Below are 21,287 nucleotides of genomic sequence, written 5' to 3'. Positions count from 1 at the left end.
CTGCATCCCTGACATGGCGTTGCCACTCTGTGGAATTGTGCTACCCTTAATTAAAAGTTTACTGGTTAATTGCAAAGTTGCTATTTTAAAATCGTTATAGGCTGATTTTCGCAGTTAGGTATTTTTTCTCAATTTTATTTATTCTGCATTCACCTAGCATATATCTTCAAAATTGCTATTGCTCCTGCTCGAAGATTGCCATGTCAACTCAGTGTCCTCGAAATCCACGATATCTCCCAGACGCACAGGTCCCTTGACCGTCCGCATGAATTGCATCTTGGGTTGATCGACCAGCTGCACACGAACTTCGGTTAGAATGCCTCGGGCTCCAATCCGATTGAGAATTTTTATGACACGAGCCTTGGAAGCGACAGGTTGGGGCATATTTTTTGACTAAAGTCAAACTAGCTGTGGTAATAAATTGATAAATTTAATGCTGAATTTTTTTCGAATTTTAACTTTCAGACCTAAAATGAACTCCAGACACTAAAAGTACAGCTTTCTAAACATTTAATTTAGGGGTATGTAACTTACAATATCAAATGACAGTTTTGTTTTGGATATTTTAGAATACTTTGAGGTACATCTTTGCTTAATCCCAGCCGCTTATTAAGTTTGAACACTTTCGAACTTTCCGCGCAGCAAGACATCCCTCATTAATCCTGCGAGTTCCTCGTTCTTCTGCGATCGGATCTCATCGATGACTAACTCCTTGAAACCAGGGTCCTTGGCCGGATCGGTGGTTTCTTTTAGCTTCTGCTTCTCTAGCTGCAGCTGCGGTACTTCCATTCCGAATGTGGCTCCAATTCGCTCCACACTTTGGGCGCCAGTATCACCAATTTTCGACCAACTGTCCGTTCCAAACCAAATGCACAGTGGTTCATTGAAGTCCACGACATGAGAGCGGAACGGATGAGCAGGACTGCCAAATCCCAAGTGACAAATGGTGTCCCTCAGGACCTTGGCCAACTTGGGCATCTTCTGGGAATAGAACAGCAATGCGCCACCTATGAGGTGGGCCATCGATCGCAAGCAGCGGCAGGTGTGCTTCCTGATAATAGGATCGAAACCAGAAAACACATCGTACTTCCCACCGACAATTATCACTGGAAAGGGCAGAGGGTCTAGTTTTTCCGAATCTTTGTTCTGCTGACCCACTCGCTCCACTGTTCGCTGTTCGAGGATTTCCCTAAGCTCCGGTGTTACCTTCTCCATCATCTGCTGCGCCGTATCCCTCAGTCCCTTGTATGCGCACTCCAAATCCGTCCAAAATCGCTGTGGCTGGGAGAGATCTAGCATAAGGATGACGGCTAGTTGCTGCAAACCATGTGTCCGCATTGGTACTTCCAGCAATTGCTCGGCATTGTCCAGGGAGCCCAGTTCCCAAACGTTCATCACCTGCGGTGACTTTCCACTGCCAATCCGTCGTCCAAAGCTGTACTCCAGTGCTAGAGTTGGCCGCGTTGCGTGTTCCTCGCGATCAAAGAACTTATTAATGGCCGTCGTCTTACCCTTAAATAATAAAAAATATAATATTTTTAAAAAGGGGTTTGTAGATTTTTAGTGTATAACTTTTTTGGAATATGATTTTACGTGGATTTATAAGTTGGATCCATTGCTTACCACACACTTGCTTCCCAAGACAAGAATTGTCCGCTCTTTGGGAGTCGTTGTGGCCTCCAATTGGCGAAGCCGCTGCTGCTCCTCCGCCAGTCGACCGGCGATGTCCTGAATGCTGGGCGTGGCACTTTCGCCGCCCTCAGTTCTCTTTACAAACATTTTTTGAAGACGCTGGTGCAGGCTATGAAAGATTAGCGGCAAGCGCATCGCAGGAAAAGGGCATAAACTAAACTACTGCGGTTTGTTTTGCATTTAAAACGGTTGCTACTAGCAACTGCGACTGAGTGGCAACTCTAGGCAATATCAAACTGACCGTTACTTTCACCCCTAAGTTGCATAAATTTGAATATACATTTGAACATAAAGGATAGCTTTAATTTTGGATTTCCTTTATTTATTGGTTGTCATCTGATTAAATTAAACATTAAAAAATATATATATTCCAAATAGAAATCCAGCTAACGATAATAATACTAAAGGAACAAGGGAATCGTTTACCGCCATTGATTTGTACGCATTGAAATTTGTTGATTATTTTCTATTCTTTAATCATAAGCCTTCCATCGACTTTAAGCTTAAGTGTTAAAAAAGTGCGCAACAAAAGAGATACATTTCCAATTTCCTTTTGCTATAGGGCGGAACATAAAAGTACAAGCAATGTACAGCGGCAAACAAGATAGACTGAACTGGACGCGACAATCGGTATTGTATAAATAAAACAAGGATAACAAACAATGAAGACGAACTAGGCTGGGCGGTCGGAGGATTTCCGCGGCAACCATATGGAATACTTCGGAATGCTCAGTAGAGCCAGATCTCCTCCAGAATCCCGTTGTCTAGCTGCTCGGCGGGCAGGGCTTTCAGTGTGCGCAGCGTCTCCATGTAGAAGGTCAGCTCTGATGTCACCACCCCGTGCTGCGGACCCCCATTGTTGTTCACATTCAACTTGAGCAGTTGTTCCCGCAGCTTGTCTTTAAAGTTTCGATGAACAACGCCGTAGATTTCGTGTATCTGTGCCTCCGGCAGCACACCGGCGATGGCCTCGTGAAGTTTCACCAGGTGACGCGAGATGTGACGGAATGTCTGAGAAGGTATAGGTGGTCTGGCTTCCCAGGCATCCAGTTGAGCTGCCAATCTCTCGGATACAATTCCGTGTATTTTATTCTCGATCTCCTTGATGTGACCCTGGTAGTCCCGCTCGATAGTTTCGTATCCGCTCATCGCTTGGAAATGCTCTTTCAGCTTGGGCAGTAGCCATAGAACTAGTTGCAGTGCTCGCGAAACCAGAGCCAGGTTGGTGCTCGTTATGGTTTTTAGCCCAGCAACTCGCATTGCTCCTGCTCCGATAATTAGTTGGCAGCTTCTTGAGTTGAAGCAGCGCAGCAGGTCCACCACATTCCTGGCGTGATAGCTGGCTAACAATGGCAGCCGATGTGCACTACAACCGTACTCATACAACATTCGGATGAGCATTAGCGAAGCGCTGACCAACGTGTACGGTTGTTTGCCTTCCACCAAGAGCACTGGGTTGCCTGCTCCATTGCTTATCAGATTGCCCATCTCCGGTTTGGCATAGTCCCCGGCGGCCATACGTTCGATTATTCTCTGAAATTCGTGCGGAATGTCTACTTGGCGCCAGCGCTCCTGATCCAGGAGTAAGGACAACTTCTGCTTTCGTTCAGAATGGAATCGTTGAGCATATCGGGAGGCTTGGACTTTGAGGGCCAGCTGGAGGGGCACACTGGCCACTCCACAAATGCTCCTTGTTGTCTCGCCAAAGTGATCCACAATCTCAGATAGTTGGAAAAGTTCTTGCTCGCTAGCTGAGCTCCTTTCCAGGCTCTGAGGGGACACAATGTTGGCACAACGCTCATGGCAGTAGTGGCAGACGGCTTGAAGCAGTTGTTGCAATTGGTTTTTTAGTTGCTCATGGTGTCCCGGACTCAAAAAGGCTTCTGAATCTATCAGATTCACTGCGTCCTGGGCTCCCACAGCTGCGTCCGCTGTTTGCTGCATTATACCAACTACAGTTTTAATTCTTTCGAGAATGGAAACCAAAGCTTGGCTGGAGCGCTGGAGCAGAGCAATCCATTCGGGAAGGGTGAGCTCCAAGGCTTGCTCTCCGTGGCCCGTTAAACTGATCTCCTGATCGCTGTCACTCCGTGCCAAAACCTCAATCAGCAGCTGTTTTATGATGGCTCGAATGGTGGCGATTGCTTCTTGCTGGTAAGCCTGGACAAAGGAGAAGTTCTGCTTGCGCAACAGGCCCATCACAATAGCTACGAGTTTATCCTCCTCGGCGCAAACGCTGTCGGTTTCCCGGAGGGCATCCGTTAACGGTCGATTTAGATCGGCGGCAGCATAGCGCTCGAATTCCGTGGTAAGCATTTTGTCAATAAGCTTCTCCATTTCGCTAAGCTGCATAGGCAAATGCTTAAAGCAGTGAATGCCAAGGAGTTCGGCGGAAAGTATTTCCTGCGTGGTGCCTATCAAATCCAAGGCTGCCACATAGTCCTGGGTGCCCAGTAGGAGCTGCAGCATCGGTTGCGTCTTGTGTACGGTGGCCATCAGTCGGAGTTTGTCTAGTGTGAGGTTATAGTGCTGTCTTCTTTGGGCGAAACGCAGCACTTTGAAGCTGTCTACAACCGAGTGGCTGTGGAGTTCGGCCAGTGCTGCCCGCAACTGACGTACTTGGTCGGCCGCCTGCTCCATCTCAGCCAGAATAGCGTGCTGCGTGGTCATGGCGTGAAAGAACGCAGCCGATTTCTGCGATACCTGTTGCGCTATTTTAACTTCCACCATGTCCAGGTAGTGACTCAGCTGTTCCTGCAGCTGACGACCAGTTTGCTGATGACTTTCCGGACTGGAAGCCGATGTTTGCATGTAATTAGGAAATACCTGCTTAAAGGTTGCCGGATGATGAAGCTGCAGTTGTGATTTCAGAAAGATCTCGGGCACAGAACTCAAGTGTGTTGGTGTCTGACCACCAGTTCCCGGTCCAGGTGCTCCTTGTGCTCCATTCTCCAGCGGTTTATCACGCTCCAGTTGTTGCTGCCGCCGCTCATGCCAACGATATCGCTTCCCTATGCTGCCCAGATACACGGTAAAATCCGCATGGGTTATATCGGGCAATCGGGGTGATGGGGGCACATGACTTCGTTCCACAAAATGCTCGCCCCACTTTTTGGTAAACAGATTACTCTGCTTTCCTCGCGAGGGATCGTTGAGCACCGCTGGCAGGTTTTGGGCCGCCGAGTAGACTCCCCATTCGGGAGGCATTTCGCGCGTGTGCTGATTGACATGGTACTTGGCGACATGGGCGTCGTAATCGCGATCTGAGACTCCGTCCAGTGGAAGCGAGGCACATACTCCATTGAAGCCATAGCGGCACACAAATGAGCCACCCTCCCGGGTACAGTGACGATTTCGCAGGTGACTGTAATGCGTAATGAGAGCATTTATTAAAACAGCTTTATAAGATCTGAGTAACTTTAATGAATCAATATTCTATTAAATTCCAATTGAATTTGCAACACATTCTATTATCTTTAAAATTACATATATAGAAGTTGTATTGTTTTCCGTATAATCACTTTTAGACAATCCCAAATATAACTTACGTACAAAACACCTCTAAACGAGGTTTGTGAGTTCGACTGCAGCTATACAATTTTAATTATTTCTACCTGTCTGTGCAATTTACCTGGCATTTATCGTTTTAACTCATACATGCATATAAAGTTAAGATAAAAATGGTATTGACTCGTAAGGCTGCTCAAAGTTCTATTATATGGGAAGATTTGGACGACACTCACTTGACGAAGTCGCTGATGCTTTTAAAGTGCTCCCGGGTGCAGTAGTAGCAGCTCTGCCAGCTGGGCGCCACTCCTCCGGCAATTCCACCGACGCTAGCCGTCGATAGCTTTCTGATACCCGAGTTCCCTGCTGCCGGTCCAGTATCAACGGACGTGGCGGCACCTCCGGCGGATCTTGTCGTGGCCATAACACATGCTCTGCGTTTAAAGTGCCGCGCCGTATGGTTTCCCCGGTGGTTCACCTGCTCCCAATCGTTGACGTGTTATGTCAATGTTTGTTTTCTACCTTCGCTCGTCTGCCTCTCTTGCCAGATGTTGCATTTTGGTTGCTCCGCAATAAGTCCACTTTCATTGGCTGTTCGTTCTCTAGCCTTGGAATGGGCACATTTCGTCCGATTTATGGGTGTTTCTGTTGCTTCTGCGGTCGCTTAATTGAGCAATTGTAAGTGGAACAATATTATGACGAAGTTCAGTGTTGTAAAACAGCGGCGGACTGGATGGCAGCTGGCGAGGGCTGGAAACGGTCAAGCGCGCGATGCCAGCAGCTCGAAATTAAAATATGAAAGTAATTAATTTTAACAGAAAATAAATATAGTATATGTTTAGTTAATATAATTAATGTAATTTGAATATCTAAAAAACAAAATATCAAATAAATAGAATTATGCTTTAAAAATTTAAGTTGAATAATAATTATATGTTTTAATTATATTAAACATTCAGGCAGAACTGTTTTATTTTTTAAATAAAAATGTTTATACATTTCCTGGCATACAATCGTATCGTGCAAATCGTGTCTCAAAAATACCAAACGTTATCCAACACTACATCTGAGCAAAATCAGCTGACGACTGACAGTCGAAATTGGGGCGCTCGAGCGAAATTGCGGCGCACCGGCTTTTTGAATCTTTTCGAAGTGGTGCAGCGAATAATTTTGATTATCTAGCTAGCAAAGAACTGCAAAGATAATCATGCGACTGGCACAACGTTACGGAATTGCACTGGTTGCGCTGCTTATGGTTGGGGCGACCGTATTGTTCTTCTGGTCGGAAAATATCATTAACTACGAAAACATCAAGTTCAACAGTCCTGTGGAGCTGGTCTGGTGGTCCAGGGATATGTCCTGGAATTACGACGTGCAGCGCCAGTGCGGAATTCATACTTGCCGCATCACCAACAAGCGGAGCCGCCGTCCGTGGGCCCGGGTTCGTTTCAAAAACCAAAAGTCTAGATTTCTTTTTGTTTCACATCCGGCAGACATGATAAGAATTGGATTGAAAATAATAATAATATAGGGCTCCAACTGTTTGAGATACTGTACCATAGTTCTGAAAAATATGTAAACACATAGCTTAGACTGAGAAATGCATAGCACTGCAGATACAAATTCGCTTACTTCAGTAAGATATGTAATTGTAGATTCATTGTAATTTGATATAATAATAACGGAATGTCTCTTACATTTTTCACAGGGCGTCCTGTTTTACGGCTCAAACATAAAGACGGGAGACTTTCCCCTGCCTCGGAACGAGCACCAAATCTGGGCCCTACTGCATGAAGAATCACCAAGGAACACCCCTTTTGTGTCCAATAAAGAGTTCCTTCGCCACTTCCATTTCACATCCACGTTTAGCCGCTACAGCAACTTGCCGCTGACTACGATGTACTTGCCCAGTGGCGAGGCGCTTACTTCGAAGGATTACTATGTTACGTTTGACGGCAAGTCAAAGTACGGATACCGTCCATCCACATCGGTGGTGTTCCTCCAAAGCGACTGCGACACGATGTCTGGAAGGGAGGACTACGTAAAGGAACTGATGAAACATCTTCCGATCGATTCCTACGGCAGCTGCCTACGGAATAGAGATCTGCCAGAGAGGCAAGTAGGCTATTCCATTTGTATCCTATTTATAATCCCAAACATTTTACACACTCATAACAAACACGCGTGACAAACACATCACGTGAAACACTATCGTTCTAAAATTCCTTTGCCATCATGACATCACCAAGTGCCAACGAGCTTCCCAAGGTCTGTTGTTCAGAGTGCTGGGTGCAGTTGTACGGCTCGCTGCCTCAAATGAGCAACGTTTCCAGAGAATGCTGCTGTCGTCAGGGAAATCATAAAGATCTAGAAGAACCTCTTTTCTGTGATGACGATTCAATAATGGAGTCTCAAAATAGTTCAAATGATTCTGACCAAGATAGCAACGGAAGATGCGGATGCCCTTCATGTCGAGCTGAAAAACACTAATATCTAATTTGCAATCGAAATCGTAAAAATTGTTCAATGCCTATTGATTTTGTTTTAGCTTGCAGAAGGATTACTTGAATAATTTATATTCACCGGAGTTGCTGCGTTTCCTGTCCGAATACAAGTTCATGATTGCCATTGAGAACGCTGCCTGTCCGGATTATATTACCGAAAAGTTTTGGCGTCCTTTGATAATGGGAGTTATTCCAATTTACTTTGGCTCACCCACCATAAAAGTAAGTCCGTATTTCAAATAATAATTTTCACAATTTTTTTTTTATTACATTCTACAAATATTGCAGGACTGGGAACCGAATAATAAATCTGCAATTTTTGTGAACGACTTTCAAAATCCTCAGGCATTGGTAGAGTATCTCAATAAGTTGGCGGATAACAAAAAGCTGTACAATTCGTACCGCCAACACAAACTAAATCGGCGTAACCCCATTTCCAACAAAAAGCTACTCCACAACCTTGTCACGCGCCAGTACCACATAGGCGATTCTTCTCCGGGAGCATCACTCTTTGAGAAGTTCGAGTGTGCAGTGTGCTACCATGTAATCAATACTGCCAGGAACGTGAAGGCCGACTTGCGTCATTACAATTGTCCCCTGGAACCGGTGTATGCTAAGATGGAGGGTCAGAAAATTCCTCAAAATGTCGCGGATTGGCGAGCCGCAATGGAGGTAGGCCAGTGCCAAGCTAAGGTACTCGATGAGTTCTTCCGTCGAGACATCGGTTTCAATGACGCAGAGTTTGATGCTGAGCTCAATCGGAGGATTGAGGGAAACAATTGCAGTAATAGTTCAAATACTTAATTCGAAAAATACGTCAATCATACAGACTTTACCATGTGATAATAAATGTATATTAAACTATTTACAATAAGCTGTCATTTCTGGTATTTACAATGTAAATGTACCTCATCCAGGACTTTATTTTCCTATTCCATTTAATTGAAAACTGTTGTACACAATATAAGTACGTTAGCTTAATAAATATTTAAATACTTAAATTTCCATTGATTCTTCTAAAAATATATGTCTGCATGTACCCATTTCATCTACATCCATTGATCCATCCATCCAAATGATTCCATATGGTGGGGACTTTGATCTCAAAAGAATCTGTGACATCAGTAATCTCTACTGTACAAGATTAGTATACTGGTGCAGTTTCAATATCGTACGGCAGATGCCTAAGAATTAAAGTTTTCGTTATGATATGTTTAAATTGCATTATGATTACTTACCCGGAAATACACTATTTCTCGCAGCCTTTTCGAACTTTCGATTCGGTTTTCTTCCTAACCTAATCATCTCTCTTAAAATTAGAGCCTTATGAGAGGGCTCTGAGGACATCAACAATTTTTGTTTCTTTACTAACGGATAGAATCGTTTTTTCGTAGATGATGAAGACCATTTAAAACCATTATTTAGCTTTCTTTGAGAAATATTCCTGTGCCTTTTTATTTGACTCGGCCGTTTTCGAGGATTGCTTATTTTGGAGCCACAAGAATTAAATTTGTCCTGAACTTTGAAATGGCATCCATTTGTGGAAAGGACTGGTACTTCGACGCCACAGCTAATGCATCGATTTTTATATGTAACCCTATAATTCGACATGGTACATCTGTTGGTAAGAAGCCGAGTCTTGCAAATTTTGAACCAATATTTATATAAAAAATATTTTTATAAGACGATCTCAATGGAAAACAAAATTTTGTAAGTATTTAGTTATACTCTCTACACGGAATCGTTATAAGATAAGAAATATTTGTAAATGGTAGCTAGATTGAACAAGAAACAAACTGGGAGGCCTAATATTTTTATATATTTTTTTTTTTGAAATGATTTAACAAATAATCGCTCAACTAAGCCATTTACATCTGCCAGTGCATCGTGGGCGTAACCTCCTTCAGCTGGCCCATGCTCACAATCCACATGCTGCCGTTCTTCATCATCTCCATCGCGTGGATCATTTGCATGGCTGCCTCCTCGGGCATTTGGCGCTTGGCGCTCTCGATGGCCTCCACCATGGATTCGGAGTGGTGCCAGGTAACGTTGTCGCGCAGGTTCATAATCATCTCGCTGTTGGTGAGTCCCGGGCACATGGCCATGAACATGACGCCGGTCTTTTGGTAGATCATCTTGTCGCCCATGGAGCGGGTGAATCCGAGGATGCCGTGCATGGCAGCGGCGTAGACAGAAAAGGCGGGCGCGGGTTCCAGGCCATAGACAGAGGACATGTTAACCACCATGCCACCCATGCCCATCTGTGTCTTGTCCATGTAGGGCATGGCCATCATCGTCGACTGGATCATGCCAGTCTGTGGGAAAGGATTTAGAAGTTGAGATACCAATCAATAATTTAATTATCTATTCCTTACCAGATTCATGCCCATCGTAGTCTCCACATCCTTGTCGAGCAGGACACCCTCGCCATTGATCATCACATCAATGTGTCCCATCATTTGACCCATTTTCTTCATCGCCTGTTCGATCGACATCTTTTCCATGAGGTTCATTTGCATGAAGACCACTTTCACGGATGGATTAATGGCCTGCAGCTTCTTCATCATCTTAACGTTCTCCATGCGATGCATAATGCCCATCATCTTGATGTCCTTCTGCATCAGCTGCATCATCATCTGCCATCCAATGCCGCTGAAGCTGCCCACATAGACAACATTCTTACCGGTCCAGTCAAACATTTTTGCTTGGGGTTAATTATTTGGGGTTGACGTGGCTTGGATTGTGATGTGATGAGTGACTAACTCTGTCTGATGTTAAGCTAGTAGGTGGCTGCTCTTATATAACACCACAGATGCACCGATTCCAGATGTCCAGCGCATTTAATGTGATGACTTTATTCGGATTGCAATAACATCGCCATAATTTCAGCTATCTTCATCGGGTCAACGGGTGAAGATCAGGTCCCTGTCCATTCCTGATATTTTGAGTTGGAAAAGACGACAACAAGACCGTAGCCAGCTGTTGCCAGAAGGGACCAGATAAGACAGCTTTCGACGACGAGGTCGTTGGCTGGTTCATCTGATCTCCAGCCACCTGACGAAATATCAATATTTCGACTGGGTTCCTCATTATACAATAAAATTGTAGAATTTGCCGAATAAATTGTTGCAATAATTAGGAACATTTGAAACAGATTTATTTTACGTTTTGTGGAATTCTATATATATGTACATTAAAGTTAAAATTTGTTTTTCAATATATATCTTTGAGAGCAATTTTACACTCATGATTATAAGATTCTACCTCTTCATTAGAAACACCAAAAATCTTACAAAAACATTTAGATATTTATTTAAATGACTTATTTAAACATTTTCTTAGACAATCACAGATGCTTATGCTACAACGATGCGAATATTTTTGTATGGAATATGTACAGGTGCCGGAAAACAAATATATTTCTACATCAATCAAAATCAATTTGATCTACACGATCTTTCCAACTCTTCAATAAATAATCTCTAAATTTCGTTTGGCAAGTTTGGATTGTGCTCTCTTTTGAAGGCCAGCTCTTATCGATAGAGTTTCACTAGCATGGAACTAATCATCAATGTAATCCAAGTGGGTTCCAGACCCGATCCACCGCCTCCTGTATTTGGGGGAGTAGCTGTTATCGGCTTGCTGGATCCCGAATCTTCTGTAGTTCCTCCATCAGATCTTAAGTCTGGATTATAATCGCCGCAGGTGGGAAAGTTCTCTGGCACCGGAACCATTTGATCGTCGTTACCCACTTTGAAGACCAGAGCCATACCGATCTCGGCATGGAATTCGATGTGGCAATGGAAAAGCCAATAGCCCGGATTAGAGGCCTCGAATCTGATGATGGTATAGCCTCCATCTGGAATAGTAACTGTGTCCTTCACGGGTGGATTGTCCAGATTCCGCTTGAGTAGATTGAACTGATCCAGTTGTTTTATCTTGAGAATATAAATAGTTACAAGTTAAATAAATATTTTTTATTTCCTTCGAACAAAGTTACTAACCATTTCAACGGTGACATTTTCGCCCAAACGCTCCAATCCCATGACTCTGAAGGCGTTTCCATGCAAATGAAAGGGATGATTGGCATAGTATTGGAATCCCTCGTCCACGATGATCATCTCGACCACGGCGCCCAATGGAACCTGCAGGACATGATGACACTTGCAGAACTCCTGGCGACAATCGATACCCTGATCCATTAAGCTCGTTTCGTTACAGAAGTCCGAGTCCTTTAGCTGACTCCTGGAAGGTAGCAGTGCTAGCGAAGGAAAATTTAAGGTTATATGATTCAGTTGAGGCGTGTATAGGCGATTCTGCTGGGTCATCTCCATGTCCATGGCATAAAGATCTTTATCGTGAAAATCGGGATTATTCTTAGTATAGAAATCGTAGTAGATGAAGAACTTGTAGTCCGCTTCCGGTTTCAGTGTATCGTGATCGATGCCCGAGACATGATCATAGATGGGCAGAGCCCTCATTTCTGCAACGGTTTTGGTGTCCGGGTAACCAGGACCGCGGTTCATCACATTCAGTTCAATGCCCTCAGCCTTGTGGCCGTAACTCAATTCCGCAGTAGGCTCTTCATCTGGAGCTCCCTCATAGCGAAGAATGGCCACTTGAAAGGCGGAAGTAAAGACTTCGCTGCAGTCCATCAAACCCTTTAGTCGAATCCAATAGTTTCCAACCTCGAGATTGGCATTTAGTACAAAATCAAATCGCTCACCGGAATAGGTAACTATAGAGCCCACGTCCATTGCCTCAATATCAAAGCCATCCGAGTTTATGGCTGTCAAGTTATGACCGTCAATAGACACCACAATAGGACAGTTTAGATATTCCGCATTTATAATTCTGAAGCGATAACGAAAACCTCTTCTCACTGTGTAAATCTGATGGGGAACTAGTTCCAAGGGTATCTCATTTAAATTACCCCTCTTTTGGCGGGAATTCACGGGAAATAGTTTGGTTGTATTAGTTTTAGCCAATCGAGCTTGTCTCGGTAGTGTCTGAACGAAGTCCACCTGGGACTTGGGCAATGGTTCCACCGGTTGGGTAGTTCTCTCCTCAGCTCTGCGATGAGCTTGCTTCGCTTCCGCCCAAATGCGATTATAGTAACGTCCCTTGCCGTTCACGAGCAGATTGTGGGGCTTATTATCACCTCGGGAGTGATGATGATAGGAAAATATGCTGGCACCTGTGTCATGTATCCAATCCTGGACAATCATCACATGCTCGCTGAGGTCAAAGTCGTAGAGTCCTCCGTGTGGTTCGGCTGTCTTTGGTTTCCGGATGATTAAGGCACCGAAAACTCCATCACCTCGCTGCATGCCAGTGTGCGAATGCCAGAAGTGAGTGCCGGAGAGATCGGCTGGAAAGGAATACCTGAAGGTCGCATGTGGAGTAATTGGACACTGAGTGATGTGTGGTACACCATCCATATAGGGTGTCTTCTTCTGGTGCAGACCATGCCAGTGAATCGATGTGCTTTCGCCCAACAAATGATTCTTCACATCGACCACTATTTCATCGCCCTCACAGACTTCAATCGCTGGCCCGGGCATCATACGATTGACCACAGTGATACTCCGCTCTAAACCATCGCCCATGACACAATGTGGTCGGGAGCAGTCCGTAAGATTCCGTGGACAATCGTAGCAGGCTTTGGAAAAGGTCTGGTACCATTCCACCACGAACTTGTAGCGACAGGTCATGGGTTCGGCTCCCACTTGACAATCCCGATTGCAGGGATGGTTTCGATACCATTCGGCTGTCCAAATATCATCCGTGCTCTCCGCTACATTGTCCTGCAGCTCCTCAATCCTGGCCGTTTGGAGGGGCCTGCAGTAGGGACAACAGTTTCGCTCCTCCAATCTTGAAGCTGGACAATCTTCAGTCAAAGCCGGACAATTTCTCTTGTATGTATTCATTACAATCTGTCCATTATCCAGACGTCCACATTCGATGAGCGTGCAATCGGCATCATTGTGCCATGATTCACCCACCGCATACAGAGTGTGGTTGTGTTGACAGTGAGTCCTTACACACTCCCCGCAGCAACTGCCTTCGACACTACGCAGCTCGGAACCCTGCAATGCAAAGACACATGGACAGGATGATAATATTGTACAATAGTTATAGGACTTAGTGGTCACTTACCACTTCACAGTAGAACTCATTGCAGTCGACTTGGGTGGCCACAATATGCGCCTGTGGATCCTTGGCCACACCAGCTGCACAGGAATACACCAAACATGGATCCTTTGAGGCAAACCACACTGCGCCAATCTCCTTTCGATAAGTGGTGTTGTACTCTCGATACAGGCAGATGGTATTATCATCTAAGAAAAAATGCAATATTTAATTTATTGAAATATAAATCACAATTTCCAAAGGGTTTGATATAATTTTAAAGGATTATAACATAAGTGGAATGATTTGTAACACTTAAAACATTCCATGATAAAATTTGTGCAACGTCTTATTCAGCTTTGTTCTTGTTTGCCCTGGTACACAATTGCCTAATCTCTAGCAAATATAATTCACTGGGGGTCATAATCAAAGAAAGCCGAACAAATACAAACAGTTTAGGAACAAAACATTTTCTTTAGTCTTTTTTTTCGCGGCTTATCACGCGCCTGGGATTTGCAATTTATAGCTCACTTAATTGAATGCATGGCTTAGTTTCACACTTGGATATTCCCACATATGTTCTGATTTCAAAGACCCATTATTAGTTCATAAATGTTCACAACGTGTGCTAATTGTCTGGCCCCAGGTGCCTTGAACTCTGAATCACATATTGGTAGACATGTGCGAATAATAATGAAAGTGAGAATTACTATGGATGTTATGACTTAGTTCTCACAATACAAGGCAAACCGGTTCTTCAGGTATATTTTTAGTGTGTGCATTGCATTATAAATTAAATTATTGTTAAATATTACATTTTGTTTTAATTATTTTTTTTTGTTATGAATTATTTTAAATTGACAGTATGTGTCAGCTTATGTCTACTGAAATTATTAATAAATATTTGCTTTCAACAGTTTCAACTTAATTGGATTCACATTCTCTAGCAAAATTGAATGAATATTATCGACAAGTGTCGACAGTTGTATGTAAATTAGGCATTCAAGAAGGCAATAAAGTGCACATAAAATGCCTTCAAGATCCGGATCAACGGGAACAACCTGGCCTATAAGGTAGTGGATTATAATTTTTCCTTCGCCAATGCGAAATGATTCAGCATGAGCTTGCTATTAGATATTGTCGGCGAATCTATAGAATATTTCAAGTATGCGGTTAATCTTCATAGGCTCATAAAGATTTCTGGTCATGAAAATGGTTTAACCAAGTTTAACAAAAGGAAAATATTTCGTAGTTCTAATCAACACAGCGTAGCAATGAAAACAATGGCCATAGGCAATCGGAAAATCACTGCTAAAAATACACTCACATTAAAAAACAATTGACTTTACGACACGGCATTGTGATTAAATACCAGATAAGCTGATAAGTCTGTTCAGTTTCCAAGAAGCACTCTTTTGAAAATTAAAGAAGTGTGATATTAAATAACAATTTCAAATTCGGGATTGCTGTCGTGTAATTGCTGTCATCACCTAACACCATTTTAATTTATTACAATCTGAAGTTCGCAAGCTGTCAATCTAGTTTAATAAATCATTCAAAATGTTATCTGCTAATTTTTAGGTGTTTTGCTTGATGATTTATAGGTACATAAATGCTGTTCAATTCGAAGACCGACTTTAAAACCACTTTAATAAGAAAACCCATTATTCATGAATGAATCAACAGTTTTGCCGTGGAGTGAAATATGAGCTCTAGGCAAATGGGACTTCGGCTCATCCAGATCCTGTGTTTGGGATTCCTTATATTTTGCTCATTTTTCCAGGAGAAAAGGGAGACTGGGCGATGTCAGCAGCTGTTTGGCATATAAATTATACTGCGAGTATATACGACTGCTGCACGTACATCGCACATATAGCCAACTCCGTTAGGCGGATGTCTGTCAGTTGAGCATTAAGGCCGCGTTTATTGACTGCTTTTCGGCGAGTGAGTGTGTGTGTGTGTGTGTGTGAGGGGTGGGGGCAGCGGCGATGGGCTGCATCGTTTATTGGCTCGTTATGGCCATTATTATGATTGCCTGCCTGCCTGCCTGCCTACCTGCCAGCCGACATTTGTTTTAACCATCAAGCACTCGCTTGATTATTTGCCGGACTTACGCAAATTCACATGCCAGGTGGGCAGATACTTATTTTTCGCATATAAGTGGCAATCGTTGTTTACATTGTCTAAAGGAAATACACTTGCATGTTCACTTCATTTTGGCTTGGTGTTAATGCTTATGTAGGCATTAATTTGGCCAAGGTCGCTGGGCGTTAATTGCCACGTGAAGCTTCTGACGCTTAACATGGGCCTCAAGTGTAATGGACATAAATGGTAGTCGTGGGTAATTTTCAAACAATAAGTCACAAAAAGCTTGCTTTAGTAGGGTTAAAAATATGAATTTAAAATATACATACGGATAGTATATCCAATAAATTTGTCTAAGACCGTTTTGTACAAAATTTAAATAAGTTTATCAATTATAAATAAAAATCAGGAAAATATATATTTATTCAGCAATGTGTCTAAAAAATTTATATCATTTCGGCTCTCTTTTTACATTTTCTTTAATATTTAAATATAATAAATTTGTTTGGTTTGTTTTATATTTACTGCATCAACTCACCTGCTGATTCGCCTACAGTTTGCAAGCCACTGGCGTAGCTCACAAGCAGTGCTGTTAAGAGTACTGTTATCCGAGCTAACTCTGCTAATCTGCTGTTGACAACCGGCATTTTGCTGTTGAATCTGCTTGGCCTTTTCGATGCTTTTGTTTGCGTTGTTGTTGTGTTTGTTGGCTGGCTCATTTGGTCATAATTATGGCTTACGCTCATTCAATTTGAGGTTATTGTTTTGGTTTTTATCCCAATTGTTGCTGGCTGGATTTTTTTTTTGTTGGCTTCGCTTGTCTTTTATTGAATATTTTTGGTGCTACTTTGTATGGTTATGCGGAAGTTGTTGTTGATTTTTACCACAAATTGCCTGCAAATGGGACGTATGAAATAGCCATTGACTATAATTAGTACAAATTGTGGCTTCAATTACACTTAATATTGTTATTATATGTATTTATTCAGCTGGTGACTCTAGCATTTAAATTCTAATTTTATTGGAGTACATTTATCTTATTGCCCAATTGAATTTGTCTTGCTCGGCAGATGGTCTTGTTGATTGTTAATAATAAACGAGTTGGTCTGGTGGTGAAGATGTTATATCATTTTTTATTGAAGTCAATTCTGATGTATGCATATGGCAAGAAGAAAGCGTTGCCCCGTTTCAAGGTAAGTTAAAAGTTTAAACGAATTCAAATATTTTAATGTTTTTAAATATTAATTTTTTTTATAAATTTAAACACTAGTTGTTTTATTTGATATAAACACAGCACTTTAATGCATTTACAATAAATTGATTATATTTTAGAGCTTTTAGTTATTTCCATTCAATCCTTATTCATTTCGTTGCTTAATCGAATTTCATCTAATAAACACTAACAATTACACAAATGATGTTTTCCTTGTTATTGCCAAAAGCAATCAATGGAAATATTCTCTAACCCTATAACCACATTAGCCTGGCATCCTGTATTGACCTCGTCGCCCGAAAGAATGGAGCACGCACATGGCCCAAAAGGGCAAACATATGAGGGTATATATTGTATATTAAGTTAAGTATGATTTACGGCCCGACTGTAAATATCACTCATACGCTCTGTGGTGCTGGGCGACTGGTTGCTATTGCTTTTGGTCCTATCAGCACATGGCCAGCTAGTTGATTCGCCGGCTCAACTCAAGACAGTCACACACACTCACAAAGCACGTACGAATTTAATTAATTAGCACGCTGTTCCTTAAGCACTCACACACACACGCAGACACATACACACGCACACACACACAGAGGCAAAAGCTCACGTCCGCCAGTGGGTCCGCTGTCCAGAAGCCAAAGTCCGTTGGAGCCTCACACATAAAGAAAACTGCGCATAAATTATGAAAAGCATAAGAAAAGCACAAACAGTTGCGGGGTGGAAAATACGAAAAAAAATGACTCAAGACATTTTTCATATACATCAAGAGGTGTTTTTTTGCTCCAATTTTCTTGGCAGAATGCTCAATGCGGAAATTATCCCTCAAAATGGATTTTATTGCAACCTTCAAATGGTTTTTTTCAAGCTAATAATATTTATATATTCTTTTTATTTGTTTAATTATTCATATTATTCAGGCTTATATTTCAATCTTACTTTAATACTTTTATAGAGCATTCATACTTGTCGTAAGTCAATGAAATATGTACAGAACTGCCTTCATTGTCTATCCACTTCGGTCTTTTTGGCAACACTTAAAGCATCTTAAAGATTTATGTGCTGCGAGTACCTTAGGGGCCAACAGGACCTAACGCACTTCCGTTAATTAGGAACTAAGTACCCTGCTACGTGGCACTTTATTTAAGACAAAGCAAAAACAACATAAGAATCCCCAAAATTAAAAACCTATTAAAAAGATCTAATCATTTAATGAGCCATAACATTTTTTAATAAACTCTGCTGCTAGCCGGAACTAAAAGATTAATTAGTGATGAAGTCTTGGCTCAGCCAAATGAGCAGTAAATCAACTTTCAATATTATCTTTTCGATGTTGGATGCTCGATGCTTCGCACTAACTCACTTATTTATAATTACAAATCTTAAATGGATCTGATCGGTATTTATTGGATATGAGTCAAAGGATAGATCTGTCTGGTTCTTTTTGACAAGTGTACAATCACTTTAATTAACATGCCTCTTGGTTTCTGAAGTGCAAAAGTCACGTGGAATCACCGATTACTCATATGGGCTAAAGGCTTTGATTTGATTCGAGCTATCAATAAAATCCCACAGGGGTATTCCCGGAAAACATACAACTAGAAATGTAATTTTAATCTTTTCACTTTTGATGACTTCATTGATATTTATATATTCTTTTTGCATATTTCATTTAAGCCTACGTAGGGTTTCTGTTCCACTTGAATGACTACGATATCTGGAGATCTCCACACAAATTTACATTTTAGATCTTGAGAAACTAGAACAATGAAAACATTAGGTGACGAAACCTAAGTACAGAATTCCCAATTAATTAATTATTAAATATTTTAAAATATTTTTTTATTTAAATATAAACTAAGCACTTGACAGATTTAGACACTCTCAATCAATGGTATTATTTTTCCAAGTCTTTCATTTCTGAATGCCACAACAGAATGTCCCTTTTTTTTACCCTTCACTAAAGTTAATCAGATTAAGTTTTATTGTTCATTTATTTGATGGCCAATTTCTTTCTACCAAAATGAAATTTCTCTGGCAATCAATCAGAAAACGATGTTATGCAAAGTTTGCTTTTATAATTTTTTGCCTCGGAATTTTGTGTGGTATTTTGTTGCTGTATGGAAAGGTACTACCAAATCACACGTTCGTAAAAAGTTGCATAATGCCCAAAGTGTTTTTCGCTTCACGTTTTTACATATAATTATCAGGCTTGTTTATTGTAATTTGCTTTGATTTATTTAAGACCCTTTTTATGCGAGCTCGTCCACATATTTTGACAGCAATTAGCTGATGCTGTGCCAGCTGCTTGACCGCATTTTCGATCATATTGTTGGCCATATATATAGTTTGTTGGGGTAGGCAACGAACGACGAGTGAAATGCGATAAAATCATGGCAAAAGCGGAGATGGAATGGAAGATTTTTAATCGGCTTATCTTAGGTCCGGCGTTACGATGATGGCCAATTGGTGTTCCCGTTTTCTCCCTGGGAAAACCCCCATACATGAACTTTGAGCCGGGTTCTTGCCAATACGCTTCCAATTCCAATTCCAAGCCATGGTCAGCCGGTTTGCCCGGCTAACCAGTCTTTTCCCAGCTATTTTTAGTAACAAGCCACAAGCAAAACAAAAAACGAAATCAAAACAAACTTTGTTCATTGCTCGCAGCGAGCTACGTGCCGACTTGAAAAAATGAAAAAAAAATGGAAAACAAAAGCCCAAACCTTTTTGTATTTGCTTGAAATTATTAAGAAACAAAAAAAAAAAAATACATTCGACATTAATTTATGAATTGCGAATCATGATGTATTTCAAAGATTAATCTTGAGGGCCTTTTCTTGTTGTTGATTAGAATCTCTACGGGTAAATGAATGGAGCAATTATTTTTCGTGTTGCTATGCCTGACCAGTCAAGAAACAATTTATGTTGGTCTTCCCAATGTCAAGGCCGTTTGTAAATGGTCAAGAGGTGGAGGAAGTGGAAACTGTTGAGGCGTCGAATGGAAGTTACCCATTGTTTGTTGAAACAAGAAGCGAAACAAACACTTATTAAAACCAGCGCAAGGATAATCAAAAAGTGGTGTTAATCTTATAACATAAATTAGATCTCATTTGCCAATCAAGCAAATTCCTTCAAGGGGCAACTACCTCTGTCGATATTTTGAAAACACCTCAATAAAATGCAATGATTTCATATTCCGATAGCAAGACTACGCCACAATTTTCATCAGTGTTACGATTGTGTTATATCAAAGTTTCAGTTTATAAAATGTTTATGGAATACACTTAAAACATTTATGGGCTACGTGAATTGTGTTAGTCAGTGTGCGATGAAGTTCGGGCTCGCTGGCCGTTTTATCCCAGCAACTTAATTCACTTATCACACGACTCTGGGCATTATGGTGATATCACAAAATACTATTTGCTTAGAACCGACGCGACCGAATTTTATTGCCTACAGATTAGGGTCTGGTTTGTATTTCGTTCGGAACCCAATCACTCAAGGAAAACAGGTGCAAAGTCCTTAGAAAAACTAGGGATATCTTCTTGCCGTTATATTAACCATCTGCTAGAGATGCGCACCGTTTGCCGTTTAAACCACAACTAACGCGATTCGAATGCAACTAAGTCGCTTTTGAAGATAGCCAACGGCGCGCCGAAGAAAACGCGCTAAAACTGAGTGTGATTTTAGCCCAGTTCGACCCTTTTGGCCCGCTCGTTGCGACCGCTTCGGCAGGTGATAACGGCCCGAAACGATCGGCTAAGAGAGAGAGAGAGCCAGGTGGGCGATCGTAAGAGAGGCACAGCGTGTGCGCGCGCTTCCGTCGTCGTAATTAACCCGCCAGTTGTTGGCCATGTTAACAACTCGGTACTAGGCATTCGGCTAACAGAGATCTCGTGCGGTTATCTCCGTTGATTGGCCAAATGTTAAGAGCTCCTCTCAGAAGCTGCCGACGTCTTGCTTCTTCCGTGTCTTGATTAGAATTCGACACATTTCTCTACGTCTACGTATTACCTGGTGGTACTCCACATTTTTCGGAAGATAATGTCGATCTTTGCATTTATTAAAATCTGTCCAGCATATTTGCATTGATTCTTTAATTTGAACTACCGCTGGTTGCGCTGCTCTGCGCTTGTTCGTTTTGATTGGGTTTT

General features: G+C 41.9%; 7 protein-coding genes across 13 annotated transcripts; 1 reads left to right on the top strand and 6 right to left on the bottom strand.

The window, feature by feature from the left end:
• Window positions 1-109: 109 nt before the first annotated feature.
• On the bottom strand, window positions 110-533 carry RpS28-like (Ribosomal protein S28-like). Its single transcript, NM_001103662.3, has 2 exons — window positions 468-533; window positions 110-408 (listed from the first exon to the last, which is right to left on the bottom strand). Exon 2 carries the CDS (start codon window positions 382-384, stop codon window positions 154-156), a length of 231 nt encoding a protein of 76 aa, NP_001097132.1. The 5' UTR covers window positions 385-408; window positions 468-533; the 3' UTR covers window positions 110-153.
• CG3769 (uncharacterized protein) lies at window positions 495-1,938 on the bottom strand. Its single transcript, NM_135445.3, has 2 exons — window positions 1,624-1,938; window positions 495-1,512 (listed from the first exon to the last, which is right to left on the bottom strand). The coding sequence occupies exons 1-2, from the start codon at window positions 1,825-1,827 to the stop codon at window positions 610-612; spliced, it is 1,107 nt and encodes a 368-aa protein (NP_609289.1). The 5' UTR covers window positions 1,828-1,938; the 3' UTR covers window positions 495-609.
• A 57-nt stretch (window positions 1,939-1,995) lies between these two features.
• Window positions 1,996-5,932, bottom strand: scat (scattered). The gene is made up of 2 exons (NM_080166.4): window positions 5,436-5,932; window positions 1,996-5,056 (listed from the first exon to the last, which is right to left on the bottom strand). Exons 1-2 carry the CDS (start codon window positions 5,621-5,623, stop codon window positions 2,422-2,424), a joined length of 2,823 nt encoding a protein of 940 aa, NP_524905.1. The 5' UTR covers window positions 5,624-5,932; the 3' UTR covers window positions 1,996-2,421.
• A 352-nt stretch (window positions 5,933-6,284) lies between these two features.
• On the top strand, window positions 6,285-8,668 carry FucTB (alpha1,3-fucosyltransferase B). Of its 3 annotated transcripts, none has more exons than NM_001298850.1 (4): window positions 6,285-6,640; window positions 6,908-7,314; window positions 7,748-7,925; window positions 7,992-8,668. In NM_001298850.1, the coding sequence occupies exons 1-4, from the start codon at window positions 6,407-6,409 to the stop codon at window positions 8,505-8,507; spliced, it is 1,335 nt and encodes a 444-aa protein (NP_001285779.1). In that variant the 5' UTR covers window positions 6,285-6,406; the 3' UTR covers window positions 8,508-8,668. The 3 variants fall into 3 exon arrangements, with proteins under 3 accessions (NP_001285779.1, NP_609288.4, NP_001285780.1); NM_135444.5 differs by having other exon boundaries at window positions 7,992-8,566; NM_001298851.1 differs by lacking the exons at window positions 6,285-6,640; window positions 6,908-7,314 and having other exon boundaries at window positions 7,337-7,925; window positions 7,992-8,566.
• CG42847 (uncharacterized protein) lies at window positions 8,597-9,467 on the bottom strand. The gene is made up of 2 exons (NM_001201827.2): window positions 8,942-9,467; window positions 8,597-8,887 (listed from the first exon to the last, which is right to left on the bottom strand). Exons 1-2 carry the CDS (start codon window positions 9,312-9,314, stop codon window positions 8,835-8,837), a joined length of 426 nt encoding a protein of 141 aa, NP_001188756.1. The 5' UTR covers window positions 9,315-9,467; the 3' UTR covers window positions 8,597-8,834.
• Fbp2 (Fat body protein 2) lies at window positions 9,420-10,553 on the bottom strand. Of its 3 annotated transcripts, none has more exons than NM_001298848.1 (2): window positions 10,079-10,553; window positions 9,420-10,018 (listed from the first exon to the last, which is right to left on the bottom strand). In NM_001298848.1, exons 1-2 carry the CDS (start codon window positions 10,400-10,402, stop codon window positions 9,572-9,574), a joined length of 771 nt encoding a protein of 256 aa, NP_001285777.1. In that variant the 5' UTR covers window positions 10,403-10,553; the 3' UTR covers window positions 9,420-9,571. The 3 variants fall into 3 exon arrangements, with proteins under 3 accessions (NP_001285777.1, NP_523522.1, NP_001285778.1); NM_078798.4 differs by having other exon boundaries at window positions 9,502-10,018; window positions 10,079-10,477; NM_001298849.1 differs by having other exon boundaries at window positions 9,536-10,018; window positions 10,079-10,466.
• A 441-nt stretch (window positions 10,554-10,994) lies between these two features.
• Window positions 10,995-20,749, bottom strand: Mco1 (Multicopper oxidase 1). Of its 3 annotated transcripts, none has more exons than NM_001201825.2 (5): window positions 20,683-20,749; window positions 16,459-16,814; window positions 13,863-14,044; window positions 11,708-13,792; window positions 10,995-11,641 (listed from the first exon to the last, which is right to left on the bottom strand). In NM_001201825.2, exons 2-5 carry the CDS (start codon window positions 16,664-16,666, stop codon window positions 11,237-11,239), a joined length of 2,880 nt encoding a protein of 959 aa, NP_001188754.1. In that variant the 5' UTR covers window positions 16,667-16,814; window positions 20,683-20,749; the 3' UTR covers window positions 10,995-11,236. The 3 variants fall into 3 exon arrangements, with proteins under 3 accessions (NP_001188754.1, NP_001188755.1, NP_609287.3); NM_001201826.2 differs by having other exon boundaries at window positions 20,695-20,749; NM_135443.5 differs by having other exon boundaries at window positions 20,715-20,749.
• Between the last annotated feature and the right edge of the window lie 538 nt (window positions 20,750-21,287).

This window comes from Drosophila melanogaster, chromosome 2L, assembly GCF_000001215.4.
Source record: "Drosophila melanogaster chromosome 2L".
Taxonomy (NCBI): Eukaryota; Metazoa; Arthropoda; class Insecta; order Diptera; family Drosophilidae; genus Drosophila; species Drosophila melanogaster.
Note: the sequence above shows the minus strand (reverse complement) of the source record. Positions and strands in the feature narration are given on the sequence as shown.

Bases quoted from the DNA above. Each gene is read 5' to 3' on its own strand.
- RpS28-like (NM_001103662.3), bottom strand. From the start codon at position 384: ATGCCCCAACCTGTCGCTTCCAAGGCTCGTGTCATAAAAATTCTCAAT.
- CG3769 (NM_135445.3), bottom strand. From the start codon at position 1,827: ATGCGCTTGCCGCTAATCTTTCATAGCCTGCACCAGCGTCTTCAAAAA. The intron at 1,513-1,623 runs GTAAGCAATGGA...TTATTATTTAAG, and splicing joins TCTTGGGAAGCAAGTGTGTG to GGTAAGACGACGGCCATTAA.
- scat (NM_080166.4), bottom strand. From the start codon at position 5,623: ATGGCCACGACAAGATCCGCCGGAGGTGCCGCCACGTCCGTTGATACT. The intron at 5,057-5,435 runs GTGAGTGTCGTC...TACGCATTACAG, and splicing joins AGCATCAGCGACTTCGTCAA to TCACCTGCGAAATCGTCACT.
- FucTB (NM_001298850.1), top strand. From the start codon at position 6,407: ATGCGACTGGCACAACGTTACGGAATTGCACTGGTTGCGCTGCTTATG. The intron at 6,641-6,907 runs GTTCGTTTCAAA...CATTTTTCACAG, and splicing joins GCCGCCGTCCGTGGGCCCGG to GGCGTCCTGTTTTACGGCTC. The intron at 7,926-7,991 runs GTAAGTCCGTAT...CAAATATTGCAG, and splicing joins TTGGCTCACCCACCATAAAA to GACTGGGAACCGAATAATAA.
- CG42847 (NM_001201827.2), bottom strand. From the start codon at position 9,314: ATGTCGAATTATAGGGTTACATATAAAAATCGATGCATTAGCTGTGGC. The intron at 8,888-8,941 runs GTAAGTAATCAT...TTTAATTCTTAG, and splicing joins GAGAAATAGTGTATTTCCGG to GCATCTGCCGTACGATATTG.
- Fbp2 (NM_001298848.1), bottom strand. From the start codon at position 10,402: ATGTTTGACTGGACCGGTAAGAATGTTGTCTATGTGGGCAGCTTCAGC. The intron at 10,019-10,078 runs GTAAGGAATAGA...CCTTTCCCACAG, and splicing joins CTACGATGGGCATGAATCTG to ACTGGCATGATCCAGTCGAC.
- Mco1 (NM_001201825.2), bottom strand. From the start codon at position 16,666: ATGAGCGTAAGCCATAATTATGACCAAATGAGCCAGCCAACAAACACA. The intron at 14,045-16,458 runs GTGAGTTGATGC...ATTTTTTCTTAG, and splicing joins AACTGTAGGCGAATCAGCAG to ATGATAATACCATCTGCCTG. The intron at 11,642-11,707 runs GTTAGTAACTTT...TATATTCTCAAG, and splicing joins AAAATGTCACCGTTGAAATG to ATAAAACAACTGGATCAGTT.